General features: G+C 41.2%; 1 protein-coding gene across 1 annotated transcript in view; it reads left to right on the plus strand.

Annotated features, from left to right (window-relative positions):
• The window catches only part of LOC137303914 (cadherin-23-like), a 109,393-nt gene that overhangs the window by 10,700 nt on the left and 81,824 nt on the right, over positions 1–16,869 (plus strand). Inside the window, exons 3-4 of the mRNA XM_067972326.1 lie at positions 2,341–2,388; positions 9,169–9,261. Coding sequence (XP_067828427.1) covers positions 2,341–2,388; positions 9,169–9,261 — 141 coding nt within the window. The remainder of the gene's footprint in view (positions 1–2,340; positions 2,389–9,168; positions 9,262–16,869) is intronic.

A 16,869-nucleotide genomic window follows, 5' to 3' on the forward strand; every position in this document is an offset into this window, starting at 1 on the left:
TAAAAGATGATGGACAGCAGAAATTACTTCAGTTTTCCATATTTGGCGATAGGGTTGATTGAACTGAGACGAGTTAATGGCCAACAACATTGTCGTGCAGTAATGGCAATTTAGCCACTTGCTGAACTACATTTCATTTCCCTTATATGAATGTGCAGAAGGTACCACAATATGGATTGTAAAATAGCACAACTAGCTAAGTTCAAAGGCAAAGCAGCATCATTTTATCAAATACCCTTATATAATCCTGAGCATTCCATAATCTGTCAAAGTAGATTTGTAATTAAATTGGATATATGAGAAAAGAACCCTGCTCCTACTCATTTGCTTGAAAACATTTGATTTGACAGCAGGTGCTGATTTAGTTTATAAATTGTGCAATGTGTACCTAACAATTAATATCGGAGATCTGTCTTGGGAATCAAACCACAAGTGCTCCTGGGAGTCTACAGTGTCTTTTCTACGAAGGTAAGAGGGGCTGACTTGCCACAAACAGACAACCTCACTCCTGTTCATCAACGCAAGCTCGAGGAACAGCACCTCATCTATCTACGAGGCACTTCACAGCCTACCGTCTTTAAAATCGAGTTTGAAAACTTCAGACCTTGACCACCTGCTCCATTTTCTCTCGGACAGCGGGTACTGGTGATGGAAGATGGCTGCGCCAGAGCCACTGGGAGTGGGGTAGGTGTGGGCTGGTGCTTGGAGTGGGGATCCGACGGTGGGGTCTGTACCCCTGGGGTCTCCCCGCCTTTCTCCGCCACATTCCCGGGCAATGGGCGCCTTCTCCTCTTTGCCAGATTTCCCATGCTTCCCTCCCGCTCTGCTATTCTGCTGTAACCATTTATACCTCCTCTGGACCCATCTTTTGTTTTTTTAGTTGTCCCGTTATCACCCCCTTTTGCCTTGCACCATCATCCCTTTTGTCATTTAATTACTCCTGTTCCCCACCCTATCACAGACCTCTCCCTTCTGTTCTCCACCCCGCCCCCACCTTTTCCCCTGGCTCAGTACTTGCTTAAAAATTGTTAATCTTCCAGTCCTGATGAAAGGTCATCAACCTAAAACATCAATTGTTTCTCTCTCCACAGGCGCTGCCTGACCTGCTGAGTGTTTTCCAGCATTTTCTGTTTTTATCTCAGATTTCCAATATTCGTAGTATTTTGCTTTTGTTTTAGGCTTGTGGTGGTACTTTCCTTTCATTATTTACTATATCTTCCTTTTAACTCCCTCCCTCATAAGTTTTCCTTCTGACATCAGTGCTACTTTATATTGATGGAAGTCGCTGGGTCTTTGCCGTTTTATTTTTGTCTTTGTCCTCTTTATCTCGCTTCACTCCTCCCCTGTGATGTTCTTGTTTTCATACAGCTCTCCATCTGACAGTCTAAACCTAAAGCTGGTACATCTTGCCCAATGTGGGCAGGCTGGTATAGCATGTCATCAGTTGAGTTCAGGTGTAAAACCCAATATCCTGGGCTTTGGGAGTCAGTTATTTTCCCATCAGGCCTACTGGGATTCTCTGCTTTATTGGTTTCAAAATTACATAAACACAATTCTTGAACTAAGGTTCCACAAAAGGTAAATTTAACCAGGCAGAACACTACAGTATGTTTGTTTTAAGAGCATTTGTTGTAACGATGACGAGATTATCTGAAGAATACCAGGTGGTGAAACATCTCAGTGTTCGCTGTGACCAGAGAGGATCCCATCCATCCTGCCCACTCCACCACAGGGGCATGTGGCTTTTGAGCAAGTGAACAAAAATCTGTTGGGAGAAAAATATTATGCAAAAGGGGATATCTGTCCTTCATTGGAAGGTAACATGGCTTCAAAAAAATGAAATGTTTAACATAAAATGACAAAGATGGACCATGGTATCAGGGAAGCGAAACATTCGACGTTATATATGTACGTACGTACGTACAAGTTTTAGCAATTTTTGTCAGAATATTGGGGGCATTAAAATTGGACTATTGTACAAAAAAAATAATTTTCAATACTTGGTGCTGTGTTATGTTTGCTGCAATTCCTTTTTTATCAGTACAGTGCACCCTCATGATACAAGGTCCATGATGTCGCAAATGCTTCCAGCATCTTTGATTATCGTTTCAATGTCAGCACAAAGGATTACTGCATCTGACTATTTTATTTTCCATTGTCTATAGACCAATAAGTTATCTCATCCATTGAAATGACGTGTTTTAACCATCACCTTGAAATACTATTGGTGTTTGGGGGATTGTATTCCATAATTCTATTTATTTTTTCGTGAAAACCCCAAACCGGTATACACTGTTGTTTAAGGTTTACCGCATCATCACTTATTAACTTTTTTTTCAGGTGGTATCAGAACTTCAAGTAGAGTTCTCCGTTAGTGACAAGCAAAGTGTAAGTAATGATTTCTTTTCCTCCGAATTAGAAACTTGAGTAGTTTAACTTCCTTGTCTCTTCCCTCGTGTATAAACTGGGCGACATGGACATGTTGGGCCGAAGGGCTTGTTTCCATGTTGTAACTTCTATGATTCTATAAAGAGGAAACTCTCGTAATTCTGGATCCTGCTTAATTCTGAATATGGTACAGCCCTTTAAGAAGGGACTTGACAAGTTCCAGAGGGGGGAGAACACTGAGTTAGTTAGTTTGCCTAGTGATGCGACAGGGGGTAAACATGGCCTTCTGGAGCTTGATTGAAGGAATTTGGAGGGTGAATTTTTCAGATGTTTCCCCTGAAATTAGCCACTGTGCTTTTTTTCTCCCTCTTTTTTTGGCCTGCCCCTGGTGTTTGCATTACTAGCAGTTGAGGAGGGTGATGCACAAGGTTGTCCTATCTACTGGATAAGTTGAACATTGCTGATCCTTTCTTGTCCTTCTTTTCATCTGTTCATGTCTTCCCATCAGTGCATTAGTGCAACAACCCAGTGTGGTGTTAGATTAGCCTCTATAGAATGCTTTTCGAACTCTTAGACACACAGGAGGAAAACGCACAGTTTGTTAATAGATCACATGATGGAGAAGGATTGGGAAGGCTCTTTGTCTCATCCTGACAGAAACCTACAGTTTCCCCACCTCACAGCAGCCAGCTATTTCTTAACTGTTTCTCGGGTTTCTATGCCCTATCTAGCAACCTCAAGTGTGAAATAAAAGTTTTACACAATCCTGCGAGGGGCAATCGCAAATAGCGTGTTGCAGAAAATGCAGTACAATTTGTTTCAAAAATTGTATCGTCAATTATTTGACGGCCTTTCAATGCTTCTGGTTGATGTGGATCCATAAATGTGCTGCTTCCCTTTCGTTTTCATGATGGGGCGGACTTTAGGGCAATGGTGTTGGCACCACAACTGTGTTAAAAGCTGTGATTGTGACTCTTATGGCTGCAGATGTTTCCTGATGCAATGGGAACGTCTGCAAGAAATGCTTGGCTCGCCGGTACAGGTTAGTCAGCACTGGGTCTGTACTGTTAGGCGAGTGCAGTCGGCATCGTGCGGTGACGAAATGAAGGCAGAATTGTCTGTGAAAGGTTATTCATGACTAGATTCAATTATTCTGTCCACTAAGAGCGTACGGCTGGATATAGAAAAGTCATGCTTCCAGCGGCGTGATATAGCATCCCTTCGAGATGTTGGATTGGGAGATTAATGAAAGAGCAAGCCTGAGTTAACATCAGGAGACCATGACATACCAAGCAATATGCGTGACATTAGTTTACTGCTGTCACATCTTCTATAAGACAGCATTTTTACATCAAATAGATTGTTCTCTGTAGATTGAAATAAACATTTGGTAAAGAAAGAGGCAAGATATAGTAATCTAAATAGTCATTTTAATGTAAATTTCTAATAAAATGGGAGTTCTTGGCAAACACTGAACTCTATTTACATAATGCAGAAGTTATAAAAATATTGCTTCCCCCTCCCCGCCAATTAGCATTGGCTGTTCTATTACTTTCAGCAAATTTATTGATTTGCAGAACTGAATTCGAACTGCATTTTTCAAAGAATCAGCAAGGAAAGGCATGTCAACAATGAGAGCAAATCTATTCAGTTGTGTGAGCAATGTGATTTCGGTCAGAGTAAAAGCCGTCCAACTGCACTCAGCCATTTTGGATTAATCTGTGAGGAGATCCCAGGTTATCAGATTGTTGAGGTTATCAGATTTCTCGATTTGTTGACTTATTGGCACATTATTCATGCTACGAATACAAAAATTTCCCGCAACAAAGGTGGTGTTTTCCTTTTAGTTATCTGATCCTTTCGGAAATGAAGGGGTCCCTGGGAACTTGTCGGGTGCCCCTGGACCATGCTCATATTTGTTGGAGGTCCACTGGATGTTTGCAGGGGATTTCTGGGATATGTTAGTATTTGCAGGGGATTTCTGGGATACGTTGGTATTTGCAGGGGATTTCTGGGATATGTTGGTATTTGCAGGAGATTTCTGGGATATGTTGGTATTTGCAGGGGATTTCTGAGATATGTTGGTATTTGCAAGGGGTTCACAGGCATGTGTCAATATTAGCAAGCAGGTTACCGAGAACGTATCATGAATTGCAGAAGTTCCCCATTCTCGAAAGGTTTGCGTGTTGCTGATACTGGATGCAAAATGGTCCATTTCCTGGTTGTCTACATTTGTAACAATAGCCCAGGTTTATTTATTTTTTACTTTTATAGTTTACTTCTTTGGTATGTGGAGGACAAAATAATATTCCAAGTGAACAATGGTGGAAAATCACAGAGACAGTGGCCCTTTCCAACTATTTCCAATGTTGTAAAGTGTGGCCTTGTGATTTCCTCTGCTGTACAGGAGTTTGATTACACAGAGCAGTACAGCCCTCTTTGATAAACCTGTCTTTATTTTATTTTAAGTCAACTATTTACCTCAGTAAAACTCAGCCAGGTTTTGACGCTGGTCTGGATATTATTTGGTCTCAAACATGTTACTCTACATGATAGATTCATGACTATGTCCTGCCCTCTGGAATTCCCTCTGTAAACACCTCCCTTTCAAAGGACTCCGAAGAAGAAAATTTCCCTTTAACTGTGCTTTTGCTTCCCTTAACCAGTTTGTTCCCACTTTCCTTCCTGCTCATTCTCCACTTTTGTTCCTTGTCCCCTCTCTCAGACATCATAGGGGCAGGCAGTTAAAATCACCCAAGGGACTTAACCTGTTGAGGTCACACCCTCTTACCGCAGGTTCGCATCGTTGTTTTCAAATCCCCCTCCCCCCACCCAATCTCTGTAACCTCCTCTGCGCCTACAACCCTCCGAGATCTCTGCGTTCCTCCAATTCTGGCCTCTTGCGCATTGCCGATTTCCATCACCCCACCATTGGCGGCCGTGCCTTCAGCTGCCTCGGCCCTAAGTTATGGAATTCCCTCCCTAAACCTCTCTGCCTCACAACCTCTCTCTCCTCCTTTAAGCCGCTCCTTAAAACCTACCTCTTTGATCGAGCTTTTGGTCACCTGTCCTAATATCTCCACATGTGGCTCGGTGTCAAATTTCGTTTGAGAATCGCTCCTAGCAATGTTTTACCACGTTAAAGACGCTATATAAATACAAGTAGTTGTTACGATTTTCACCTGCTCTTCTGAGCAAGCGAGAGGGACACGTGTTGGAAACCAGCGGGGTCCTCCTTTAAATATTCAGATTGAGCTCCGACGACATCATCGGGGCTCGACTGATATTTTAAGCCACGTCCTGTGTGCGGCTTTCCTGCCAGGCTAACTTAGTGAGAGATGGGTTCGGAGCCAGAAAAAGCCAAAAAGGATAAATGTCTTTATTTTTCTTGACTTTCCATGTGGGGGCTAGGAGGAGCAGGAGTGCAACTACAATTAGTCTCTCTGTGAGCATGATGCGTGTTCAGTGCTGCTGTTTGCTATGTCTCCTGGGCTGCCCTCCTCTCCTTGTTCTATGCAGAAAACACTTGGAATTTGAATCAGTAATAAGCAGTGTGATCTGTTTGGCAAACTCATTCTTACTGCAGGCAGTTTATAAACAAGTACAGAGCCAAGGGAAGGTCTGTGCTAGGGTGGAGGGCAGGAGCGATTAAATGACAAAAGGGATGGGGGTGCAAATGGGACAATAAAGAAAAGAACAAAAGATTGGTTGCACACATGGCTTTTACAACAGTTGGACATCACTGCAGCACTTTGCTGTTCTGCCTATCACTAATGAATCTTGCACTGTAGTTTCCCCTCTAAGGATTACATAGAATTTATACGGTTAAACAGGCCATTTGGCCCAACTTGTCTGTGCCGATGATTATGCTCCACACGAGCCTCCTCCCACCGAACTTCATCTATCTCTATCAGCATATCCTTCTGTTCCTTTCTCCCTCGTGTGTTTATCTAGCTTCTCCTTAAAGGCATCTCTGCTATTCAACTCAACTACTCCTTGTGGTAGCAAATTCCACATTCTCACCACTCTCTGGGTAAAGAAGTTTCTCCTGAATTCTTTATTGGATTTATTAGTGACTATCTTTATGACCCCCTAGTTCTGGTCTCCTCCACAAGTGGAAACATCTTCTCTACGTCTACCCTATCGAACCCCTTCATAATTTTGAAGACCTCTATCAGGTCACCCCTCAGCTTTCTCTTTTCTAGAGAAAAGAGCCCCAGACTTACGCACTGGATCCTACAGCACTAACGGTCAGTGTCTGGACATTGTCATGTTCATAAATGATTGCTTTCAAGAGATTGCCAAACCTGCTAAGTCCCATTCATGTGGAGATAATGGGCTTGATTTTCAAATGGTGGCAGGGTGGCAGCGGGGGGAGGGGGGGTGTTGCGGAGAGGTGGTCATTGGGCGCGCGGCAAACCCGCATTATAAAATCTTACCTTTCCCCACGCGATCATGTGGTATTTGATGCTCGTTAGTCTTCTTTCCGGGTTTCGCACCCGGCAGCCAGCCTGATTGACAGGCTGGCTGCCGACAGGAGCTGCAACGCCGAGGGGGGTTGGGGCAGGAGGGGAGAGAGAAAGAGAGAGACGTCATCCGGTGCTGGAACAGATCCGGATTCCAGAATCCCGCGCTCGGAAGCCGGCGGGTTGGAGCCGGGTTTCTTACCCGCTCCGGATTTTGCCGATTTTCGCTGCCCCCCACCTCCGACGCACCCAGAGTTTCATTAGAAAATCGAGCCCAATGTCAAAACATTTTGAGTTCAAACTGTCACCTACTTCTATGTATTTCACTTTTCACATTTAACTGTGCTACATAAGTTTTATTGACTAATGTTCCATCACACTTTCTTGCAGCATACATATCACACTGACAGTTTCCTGATGTGGACAGTTCGGAATCCCATTAACATTCATGCCATTGTAAAATCCTCTTCTATTTTGACACTTTTTTAGATCTCGTATGTTCTGCCGAACTTCTGGTCAGAACCGAAAGGTCATTTAGACAGAGTTCATTTATTGGCAGATTCCTGCCGAGCCCTTTTACTTTTCTGTAGCCCTCCTGCATTGTGAGATGAGACTGCTTTGCTTTTCTATGTAGAACACTGTCCAATAGGACAGCCATGACATCATGTTAAAGCTTCTCTCGATTAGTCTTAACTGGATTGCTGATGCTAATGAATACTTTCATTACTTTCATACTGCTTGTGCTGTATCCAATACTCATCAATTCAACTGCTTACCTCTTCCCCCTCTCTGTAATCTCCTCTGGCCGTACAACCTCAGATCTCTGCGCTCCTCCAATTCTGGCCACTTGCGCATCCCCGATTTTCATCACCCCGCCATTGGCGGCCGTGCCTTCTGCTGCCTAGGCCCTAAGCTCTGGACTTCATTCCCTAAACCTCTCTACCTCCCTCTCCCCCTTTAAGACACTCCTTAAAACCTACCTTTTTGGCCAAGCTTTTGGTCACCTGTCCTAATATCTCCTTATGTGGCTCGGTGTCAAATTTTGTTTGACAATGCTCCTGTGAAGCGCCTTAGGACGTTTTACTACATTAAAGGCGCTATATAAATGCAAGTTGTTGTTGCTTTCTCATTAGTTGCTTCCTGTTTGTCTACTTAAGTAAGCACTTTGACAATGAATTCCCCCCTTAGAAAACTGGAGGGGCCCATCACCTTGCCATCTCTGCTATTTTGATATCAAAAACTTGCAACCTCCTCATTTTTACCAACCAGATGAAATCTTCACCAGATGTCAGTTTACAATTGGTGTAATTGCCTGAATATACCTTTGCTGGTGATGTCATCATTGTCCTGACACGCTTACATTTGTCAGAATGTACCAAAGTCCAACAATTTTGGAAACGTGAAACAGACCTGAACCAGGTGATCACTGGGTCTTGGAGTCGGGGTTTGTGGAGCTGTTTCACTCAAGTCTTGATCTGTTCTTGGAGTCGCCATGGAAACATGTGTTGGAGAGAACTCTTTCTTCACTTCTGCTGCGTTTCCCAGTTGTCACTAATGAGCAATTGATATGAGATTTGGGGATAGTCGTCTTAGAAACTTTTTAAAAAATCCTCCTAACCTAGTGTTCAAATAGAACTACTTAAAAAAAAAATGGTGCGTTTGCCACAGAAAATTAGATTTTTTTTCTTTGTGTGAAATTCTAGTCCATAAATACACTTATGCTGTTTTTTTTTAGCTGGTAATAGTATTTTGAAATCTCTGGTTTAAAACTGAACAAACTGACCATAATTAATACAGGTGGCATGGGGTATTAAATATTGATGTGGTCTAAATATTGCATGGGGCTACCATTTCTTTCCTGGAATATTTTAAACAAACCAAATTAAAGCCCCTTCTGGCATCATTCTATTGAGTGCGAGTTTAAATACTACGGTGAAATATTAAATGTACCTCCATTTCATCAGTGTTATAGAAATATGATGTGTCTGATTGTGTTTAGTTGTACTGATTAGATATACAAGATCATAACTGGTTGCACAGTGAGTGATCTACATGAATTAATCAAGCTATTTCACACTTAACATAATGCATTTTGATTAGTTCATTGCGCAATCATTTTCTATTTTTGGTTGAGAATATAAGGCAAGAATCTCAAATGACAGCTTAATGAATGCAAAAGCTATTAGGCTCTTGCCAAAAAGCAACGCCACTCTGGAGTAAGGTGAAGGAATCCATCAATGTCCAGTGTGAGTCATTCATAATTAAATGAAATGTTGCACAATTTCTAAAACATTTCTTGACTCTTCATTTACAGGTGATTAAAGGCATTGTCAATATTCAAGTTGGTGATGTCAATGACAATCCGCCGGTGTTCCACAACCAGCCGTACAGTGTCCGAATCCCTGAGGTAGGTACCAAACTTGACCAGGAACCTTACATTAAAACCAATCAGTAATTTACCAGGAGTCCAAGAGGTCATTGGATTTCTGTCCATTAGAGGCAGGGTGTAGTGTGTGCTATCTTAAAAATTCTGTTCATTTTTATTCAGTATTTGTTAACTCATCGAGTAGCACTCTTGCCTCTGAGTCACGAGACTGTGCATTCATGCCTCACTGCCGAACTTAAGCAGATGACCTAGGCAGACACTCCAGTGCAGTACTGAGGGAGTGCTGCATTGTTGGAGGTGCCATCCTTCAGATGAGATGTCCTGGTGGTTCAAATGGACATTCAAGATCCCCTGGCACTATTTGCAGAAGATTCTTGTGTAAGTCAGCATTCCTCCGTCAGCCAACACCACCGAAAACAGATTAAATTGTTGTTCATCTCATCGCTATTTGTGGAGTTTACAGTGTGAAAAATGGCTCAGGTTTACTCATATAACATCTGTGATTGTTACTAATTGTATGGTAACTGCTTGGGGGCATTTGAGAGATGAGATAATGTGCTCTTTCTTATTAGAATGTTATTCTTGCCTTTTGGCAATTCAGATTGGAGGTCCCTGGAAGGCTGGTCCCAGAAGAGTGGCAATATTTTCAGAAGGTCCTGAGAGTGTGTCAGTATTTGCAGGGGGTTCCCCCACCAAGGAAAGTTTGACAGCCACTGATTTATTTTACACAGAAAACATTTACTCCTGTAGGTTGATATGACATTTTTGTCATTTAACATGGTCAACCCAAAGATTATATGTCATAAATCAAGCTTATATTAAAATATTTATTTTGCTTCAGAGTTTGAAGTTTTTAATGTAAACTTAGAGAAAGAAACAATTCATTGTTTTAAAAACTCTTAAAAATGTTGTTTTTTGTAGTCACTTTTATTTTATTGTTGGCTTTGAGGGAACGGAACTGTACCTGATGTACATCCCTTATTGATACTCTGCCCATCCAGTGCTGTACTCCCTCAGGTGCTGGGTAGAAGTGGAGCATCTTATCTGGAGGCAACGTCTAAAATCAATTATATAAGAAAAAATTTTTATTTTAAATTGTCCCTTACTGATGCCAAGACGAGGAAGTTTACATTTCTGTCTGCAATTATTGAGCGTTTGTTATTGGCTGCTGTTTTTAAGTAGAAAAGTGGCCCAAAATCAATTGCCTAGAATGTGTCCAGAAGGCACAAATTTTCAACAAGGTTGTATTGATGAGATTAGATTTGAGTTACGAAATTAAAGTAGTGTTTGTAAAATCCCATGGGATTATAAATTATTCAAGAGTACAGTGACTACTTGCCCGTTAAAAGCGAACACTAAAGTGATAAAATCATTCACTGCAAGACTTCTTATTTAGCAGACGTATTAAATATGTTTGTTGTTTGCATTAATAGTTTACCATCGACTCAGTTCGAAAATGCTTCATGAAACGAAAATATAATGTATTGCGTATGAACGAAAAAGGCTGCTCCCGTTAGCTCTGTGGATTATAGAATGAGTGACGAATGCCCAGGAATGATTAAAGGTGGTGATCCAATAAGTGGGGTGAGATGACATCCTAAAGCACAATAACAGAAGCTTGAGCAGTTTAACTGTCATCTGAACCTTGTGATTAGATTACTGGTTTCAAGCTGCTGCATTTTTCTAAAAATAAAGAAATGAAAGTCATAATGGTTATAAGGATGGTTTTATTCTGTTTTTGGGGATCTTTCATTTTGTTGCCAAGGTTTCTGATTGCCAAGTTGAAGCTTAGAAGAGGGAAGGTGCCTGGATAGTTTAGATTTAGCTATTTTATGCAGAGGATGGTGAATATGTGGAATGGACTGTTCGGGGAGGCAGGTGTGTGGGGGAAAGAATAAGGGATGAATTGAATATATTAGAGGGAATGGATGATTGCGGGGTATTAGTTATAAGGAGCTGCCGGGTGCAGTGCTGTTTTCTGGTCCTGTACTTTGTACGTTCCTGTGTTTTCTGGCACTCTCCGTGGAAGATTTGTGATTATTATTGCAAGTTTAGTGAGAAAAGTTTGAAATGGATTATTTTATAGACAGTTAGTTGGCTAATGTGTAATCCCAATATGGTGCACAATCAATATAGAAAAAAGCCTGCAATGCCAGTCTATATTTCTCTTTTTAAGAGAATAGTTTTTCCAATCTGCTAGAGTTTCATCAAGATCATTATTAGAAGCTAACGCCTACCTTCTTTTAAAAAAGGAAGAAGCCTTGGTGAGCACTTTATAATAATGTATTTAATCCTGAGAACAGCTCTAATATTCAGCTTCAAATTCTCACCTGCAATAAAACCCCCAAAAAAACCTTTGCATTCTGCAGTCAGTCACTTTGTGTCAGTTAGTGAAACTGCCACTTTCTGACTCTCAAGATTGGGGGTTCCAGCCCCACTCAAGACTTGAGTATGTGATCAAGCTTGACACTTCAGTGTGGTACTGGGAGAGCACTGCATGGTTGGAGGTGAATCAGCATGTTTTGGCGGTTCACATGGATGTTAACAACCCCATGGCTGCCACATTTGCCTAGATGAAAACAGTCATTTCGCTTCACTCCAAAGTAGTTCATTGTGTGTGAAGCACTTGGAGTAGTTCCTGGTTTGATAAGGTGCTATATAAATGCAAGGCTTTCTTGTAAAGCCAATTGTCTATCCTTTACCTTTTCTGGTTGTTGCATTGTTATGCTGAATATGTTCCTTGGGTTCAGCACCACTGGCCTCTCATGTTAAGGGACCTTGCACCCCTTATAAACCAGAGTGTGCTTTTATCTGCTCAATATTGAGGTAAATGTTCTTTGCCCTGTACTCAAACTTACTAGATGTACCACGTATCGCCATGTAATATAGACTTTAGTAGCATTGGAATAGCACGCTATCAGACAATGACTGAAGCTATAAACTGTGAGACAAATTTGTTGGAATATATGAAACAGTACTGTACTGAGTACTCCCTTGGAAACCTCTGACTTAAGTTCATAACCCTGATGCCTTCAGACTGACTAGTGAGCTGAGTGTAGGCAGCCAAATATAAACCTACAACCTGTTGTGTTGGCAACAAAGCTGTCTGTCAGAAAGAATCATGATGTGGAGATGCCGGTGATGGACTGGGGTTGACAATTGTAAACAATTTTACAACACCAAGCTATAGTCCAACAAATTTATTTTAAATTTCACAAGCTTTCGGAGGCTTCCTCCTTCCTCAGGTGAATGGTGTGGAAAATTGTTTTAAAAACTCTTTAAAATGTTGGTTTTTGTAGTCACTTATATTTTATTGTTGGCTTTGAGGGAACGGAACTGTACCTGATGTACATCCCTTGTTGATACTCCACCCATCCAGTGCTGTACTCCCTCAGGTGCTCATTCACCTGAGGAAGGAGGAAGCCTCCGAAAGCTTGTGAAATTTAAAATAAATTTGTTGGACTATAACTTGGTGTTGTAAAATTGTTTACAAAAAGAATCATGACCTTGCTCACAAATCTGATGTGCATCAGATATAGCTGTCAATCAAACCTATTACTTTAAAAAGATCCCCTATATCTCTTGACCCATTGGCCTGCACCAAACTCTTCCATTGTTATATACCAAACCCTTTGAATGACCTGTTAGATGAGACCCTATCCAAATGTAATGGCTGGAATCAATCCACACTTCCCAACGCTTTCCTGAACTTACTTGTCTTGCTTTGTCCAGAGGTGTGAGTAGCAGATGGACAAATTCTCTGCAGCTTGAAAAACTTAACTTTAACCCTGTGTGAGCTTGTGGCCAACAGAAAAGAATTCAATAAATAATCCACCATAGACATAAAATCCTTCACTTTTGTCACACTTAATCTTAAAGCCAAGCTTCTGATGGTTACAAAGTACTAACTTAAAAAGAATTGTGTAAAAGTTCCTTATCTAAACAATGGAATGACATCTTACCGTCTGAGCTGCTTTCCTTTGTCACTGGGCCCTCAGAGGAACAGTTATGGTCTCACAAAGAAACATATTTATCCATTAATCCATGTCTTTCTTTTCCCCAAGAAATAAATAATATTTCTGGTCCAATAAGGCAAGTGATTTGTTTCTCTCTCACACCAGTTCAAAGAAAATGAACTGTCTTTAAATGGCATCTCATCTTTTTATCCCTCCATGCCACTCACTCCATTACCAATCAACAACTCCCGAGATCTACCAAGGAGAGTCACTTCACCACTGATTGGACTCTTTAAACAGAACCTCCGCTTTGTCAGATGGGAGAAGTAGGTCATGTATTGCTTAACCTTACGTGTAGCGTAGTCCGAGCTTTAAAAGACACAGTTCTAAAACAAAATAGTAAATTTTCATGTAATGGCGATCTTGCCAAATAATGAACTCTCACTGTTTAAACAGAAGTTAAAGAGAGACTAGTAGGACCAAAATAAACAAGTGACCTATGATTTCATGTCAATCATCAACCCAGCAGATACAGTTTAAGAGTTAATTTACACTTGGCTGACTTGTGATAAAATTGTTCAGCATTGGTTTCTGGTTAGTTCGTAATTATATTTGGAATATTTATATGGTTCTTAATGCCATGATTTAAAAATAATTATGAGGTAAATGATATTTTGCTGACATGGACCATTCTTGACCAGAAATGGCAGACAGCTGATCTGTTCTAGCAATGCTGCTTTGTAAACGACCCCTTATAACAGGCTGGTAGGAAATGGGGAATCAAACCCTGACAATTATTCCATCCATCTTTCTCTGTTGGAAGTGCATTTGTCCACTTGGTGTGTGTCCAGCTGTTGTGAGATGTGGAAAGTGGTGTGTCACCATTGCATGTGCATGTGCATTGATGCCTCATTGCGGTACATTGCTGAACTCCTGTATAAGCGAATAAATTCTGAGCAATATCTTTCCTGTATATCAAAATTTCTGATCCATTTGAAGAAAAAGGTGCTAGAACTGAACTATTGCGACTGTAACCTAATTGTACACACATTTGTAAAGTGACCCACAAGTTAAGAACAGTCTGAAGTATGAGTCTGGTACTGAGGGTACTGCATTGTCCGAGGTCCTATCCTCCAAATCAAACCAAGGCTCTGCCTCCCTGCTGTGGTGGTTCAGGTAGATGTCAAAGATCTTGTGGCACTATTTGAACAAGAGCAAAGACTTCTGCCAGTGTCTTGGCCAGCATTCCTTCCTCATCCAACATCACCAAACACAGATCAACTGGTTATTAATGGTGTTGCTGTTTATAGGATCTTACTGTTTATAAAATGTTTTCTACATAACAATTACAGCACTTCAAAATAATTCACGGTAAGTGAACACATAAAGACACTTAAGCTGTGAAAAGGCATGATATAATTGCAGGTAACCTTTTTTATCAGTGTGACAAATTGGCAGTTATGAGTTTGGGGGATCAAAGAAGTTAGGTCAAAAACCTACATCATCAGCTTGGACAGTATATGTGTGTAAAGTATTTATGATCCGTGAATTATTTTATTGCCCGGTTTATGAAATAAAATAAAAGCACTTATTCATAAATTAAGCATGAAAATTACTTCACCAATTCCATAAAATTTTCTTTAGAAAACATAATGATTCTTTGTCATTTTAAAGGACCATTGAGTGTTGGCACAGCTGAAACTAATTCATGAAGTTAGACGTGACAAACCTCATTAAATTTGCATGTATTCATTTTATGCTAATCGCTGTCCTCTGACTGATATTTGATTCTTGGTAATAGAGTTTTATGACTTTCCAATTTGTGGAATGTGTTCTGTCTGTCACGGTGCCCTGCAGTCTTTGTAGCACATTAGTTAAGGACTGAAATATATATTCAACTGACCTTCAATTCCCATTCGCTGTGATAAACTAGCAATGTCATCCAACAAGACGATTTTGACATAAGAGGAAAGGGATGTATACAATTCTCACATCTAGCGAGTTTGTACAACAAAATCCAACTTTATGGTTAAAGAACGATAAATAAGTTGGGAAAGATTAAGAAGCTGTTTATAAACCTTCATCGCTACTGGGTCAAAATCCTGGAACTCCCTACCAAATAGCATTGTGGGAGCGACTTCACCACACGGACTGCAGCGGTTCAAGAAAGCGGCTCACCACCGCCTTCTCTAGGGCAGCTGGGGATGGGCAATAAATGTCCTCCTTGCCAATGGCTCCCACATCCCGAGAATTGATATTTTTTTTTAGCAGTGCAAAGAAAACTGAATTGTCCACTGCAAAATGGACCAAGTTGGGACTAACTGAGACTTGTCGAAATTTGCTTTGTTGGGAATGTGTGTATAAATGAATTTTAATGTGTAGGGAATAATGGATACCCTAGACAGTTAAAAGGCCATGACACCTCCTGGCTACTCCTTTTCCCTTCTGTCGCTCCTTGGGACACTCCCTACCTCGACCATAAAGGAAGGCAGGTAACCTGCTTCTAGGCTTCTGACGATGCTGACCTATAATCATCTGCTATTATAAGAATAGCTTAGAGTGACTAAGCCCTTTTGATTCTTCTTTCCTGCAGTCTCTAGCCTTTATGTAACACTTTCCTCTGATATAATGGTTGAGATTGGAAATGAACCATGTTAGAATCTGCATCTATTGTGCAGTATGCATTGTGCTGCTGCATTACTACACTGCCCAAGGAGTTAACCACACTACGTGAGCACTAAATTACCTGGATGCTGAGATGTTTAACCTTAAAATGCAACTTAAACTGTCTTTCTTTTATAATACTCCCCTGCAAAGTTTTTTGGTGAATGTTAGCTTTTTACCCTAAATATTTTCCTTCGATTTCAGTGGCATTGACCACTCCTGTAAGTGGATCTTACATCCTTTATGAACCAGAGTCTGCCTTTAGCTGCCCAACATCTATATAAATGTACTGAAACCCAGGAGCAAACAGTAAACTCTGGTCACTGTATTCTGGCTTTAACATCTACAAGACCGGTTTATTTAACTAAATAAGTTAATGAGCAGTATTCAGTACAAACTGTAATAAATTGGATAGCCAGGTGGTGAAGGATTGAATACTGGAGCCTGGTCTTTAGTTGCTTCCAAGCCTTTATTCACAGAGATCCACATTATCCACTGTGCACCCCCGAGATAAGCCCTCATATAAATGGATACAAGAGTCCCTAATTGATACCCACCACCTGAATACAATTACCACTAATTGATATAAATCATAGGGATACAATTAATAATTTTTTTTATTCGTTCATGGGATGTGGGTGTCGCTGGTGAGGCCGACATTTATTGCTTCCCTAATTGCCCTTGAGAAGGTGGTGGTGAGCCGCCTTCTTGAACCGCTGCAGTCCGTGTGGTGACGGTTCTCCCACAGTGCTGTTAGGAAGGGAGTTCCAGGATTTTGACCCAGCGACGATAAAGGAACGGCGATATATTTCCAAGTCGGGATGGTGTGTGACTTGGAGGGGAACGTGCAGGTGGTGTTGTTCCCATGAGCCTGCTGCTCTTGTCCTTCTAGGTGGTAGAGGTCGCGGGTTTGGGAGGTGCTGTTGAAGAAGCCTTGGCGAGTTGCTGCAGTGCATCCCGTGGATGGTCCACACTGCAGCCACTGTGCCCCAGTGGTGAAGGGAGTGAA

This window comes from Heptranchias perlo, chromosome 36 (assembly GCF_035084215.1).
Source record: "Heptranchias perlo isolate sHepPer1 chromosome 36, sHepPer1.hap1, whole genome shotgun sequence".
Lineage (NCBI taxonomy): Eukaryota > Metazoa > Chordata > Chondrichthyes > Hexanchiformes > Hexanchidae > Heptranchias > Heptranchias perlo.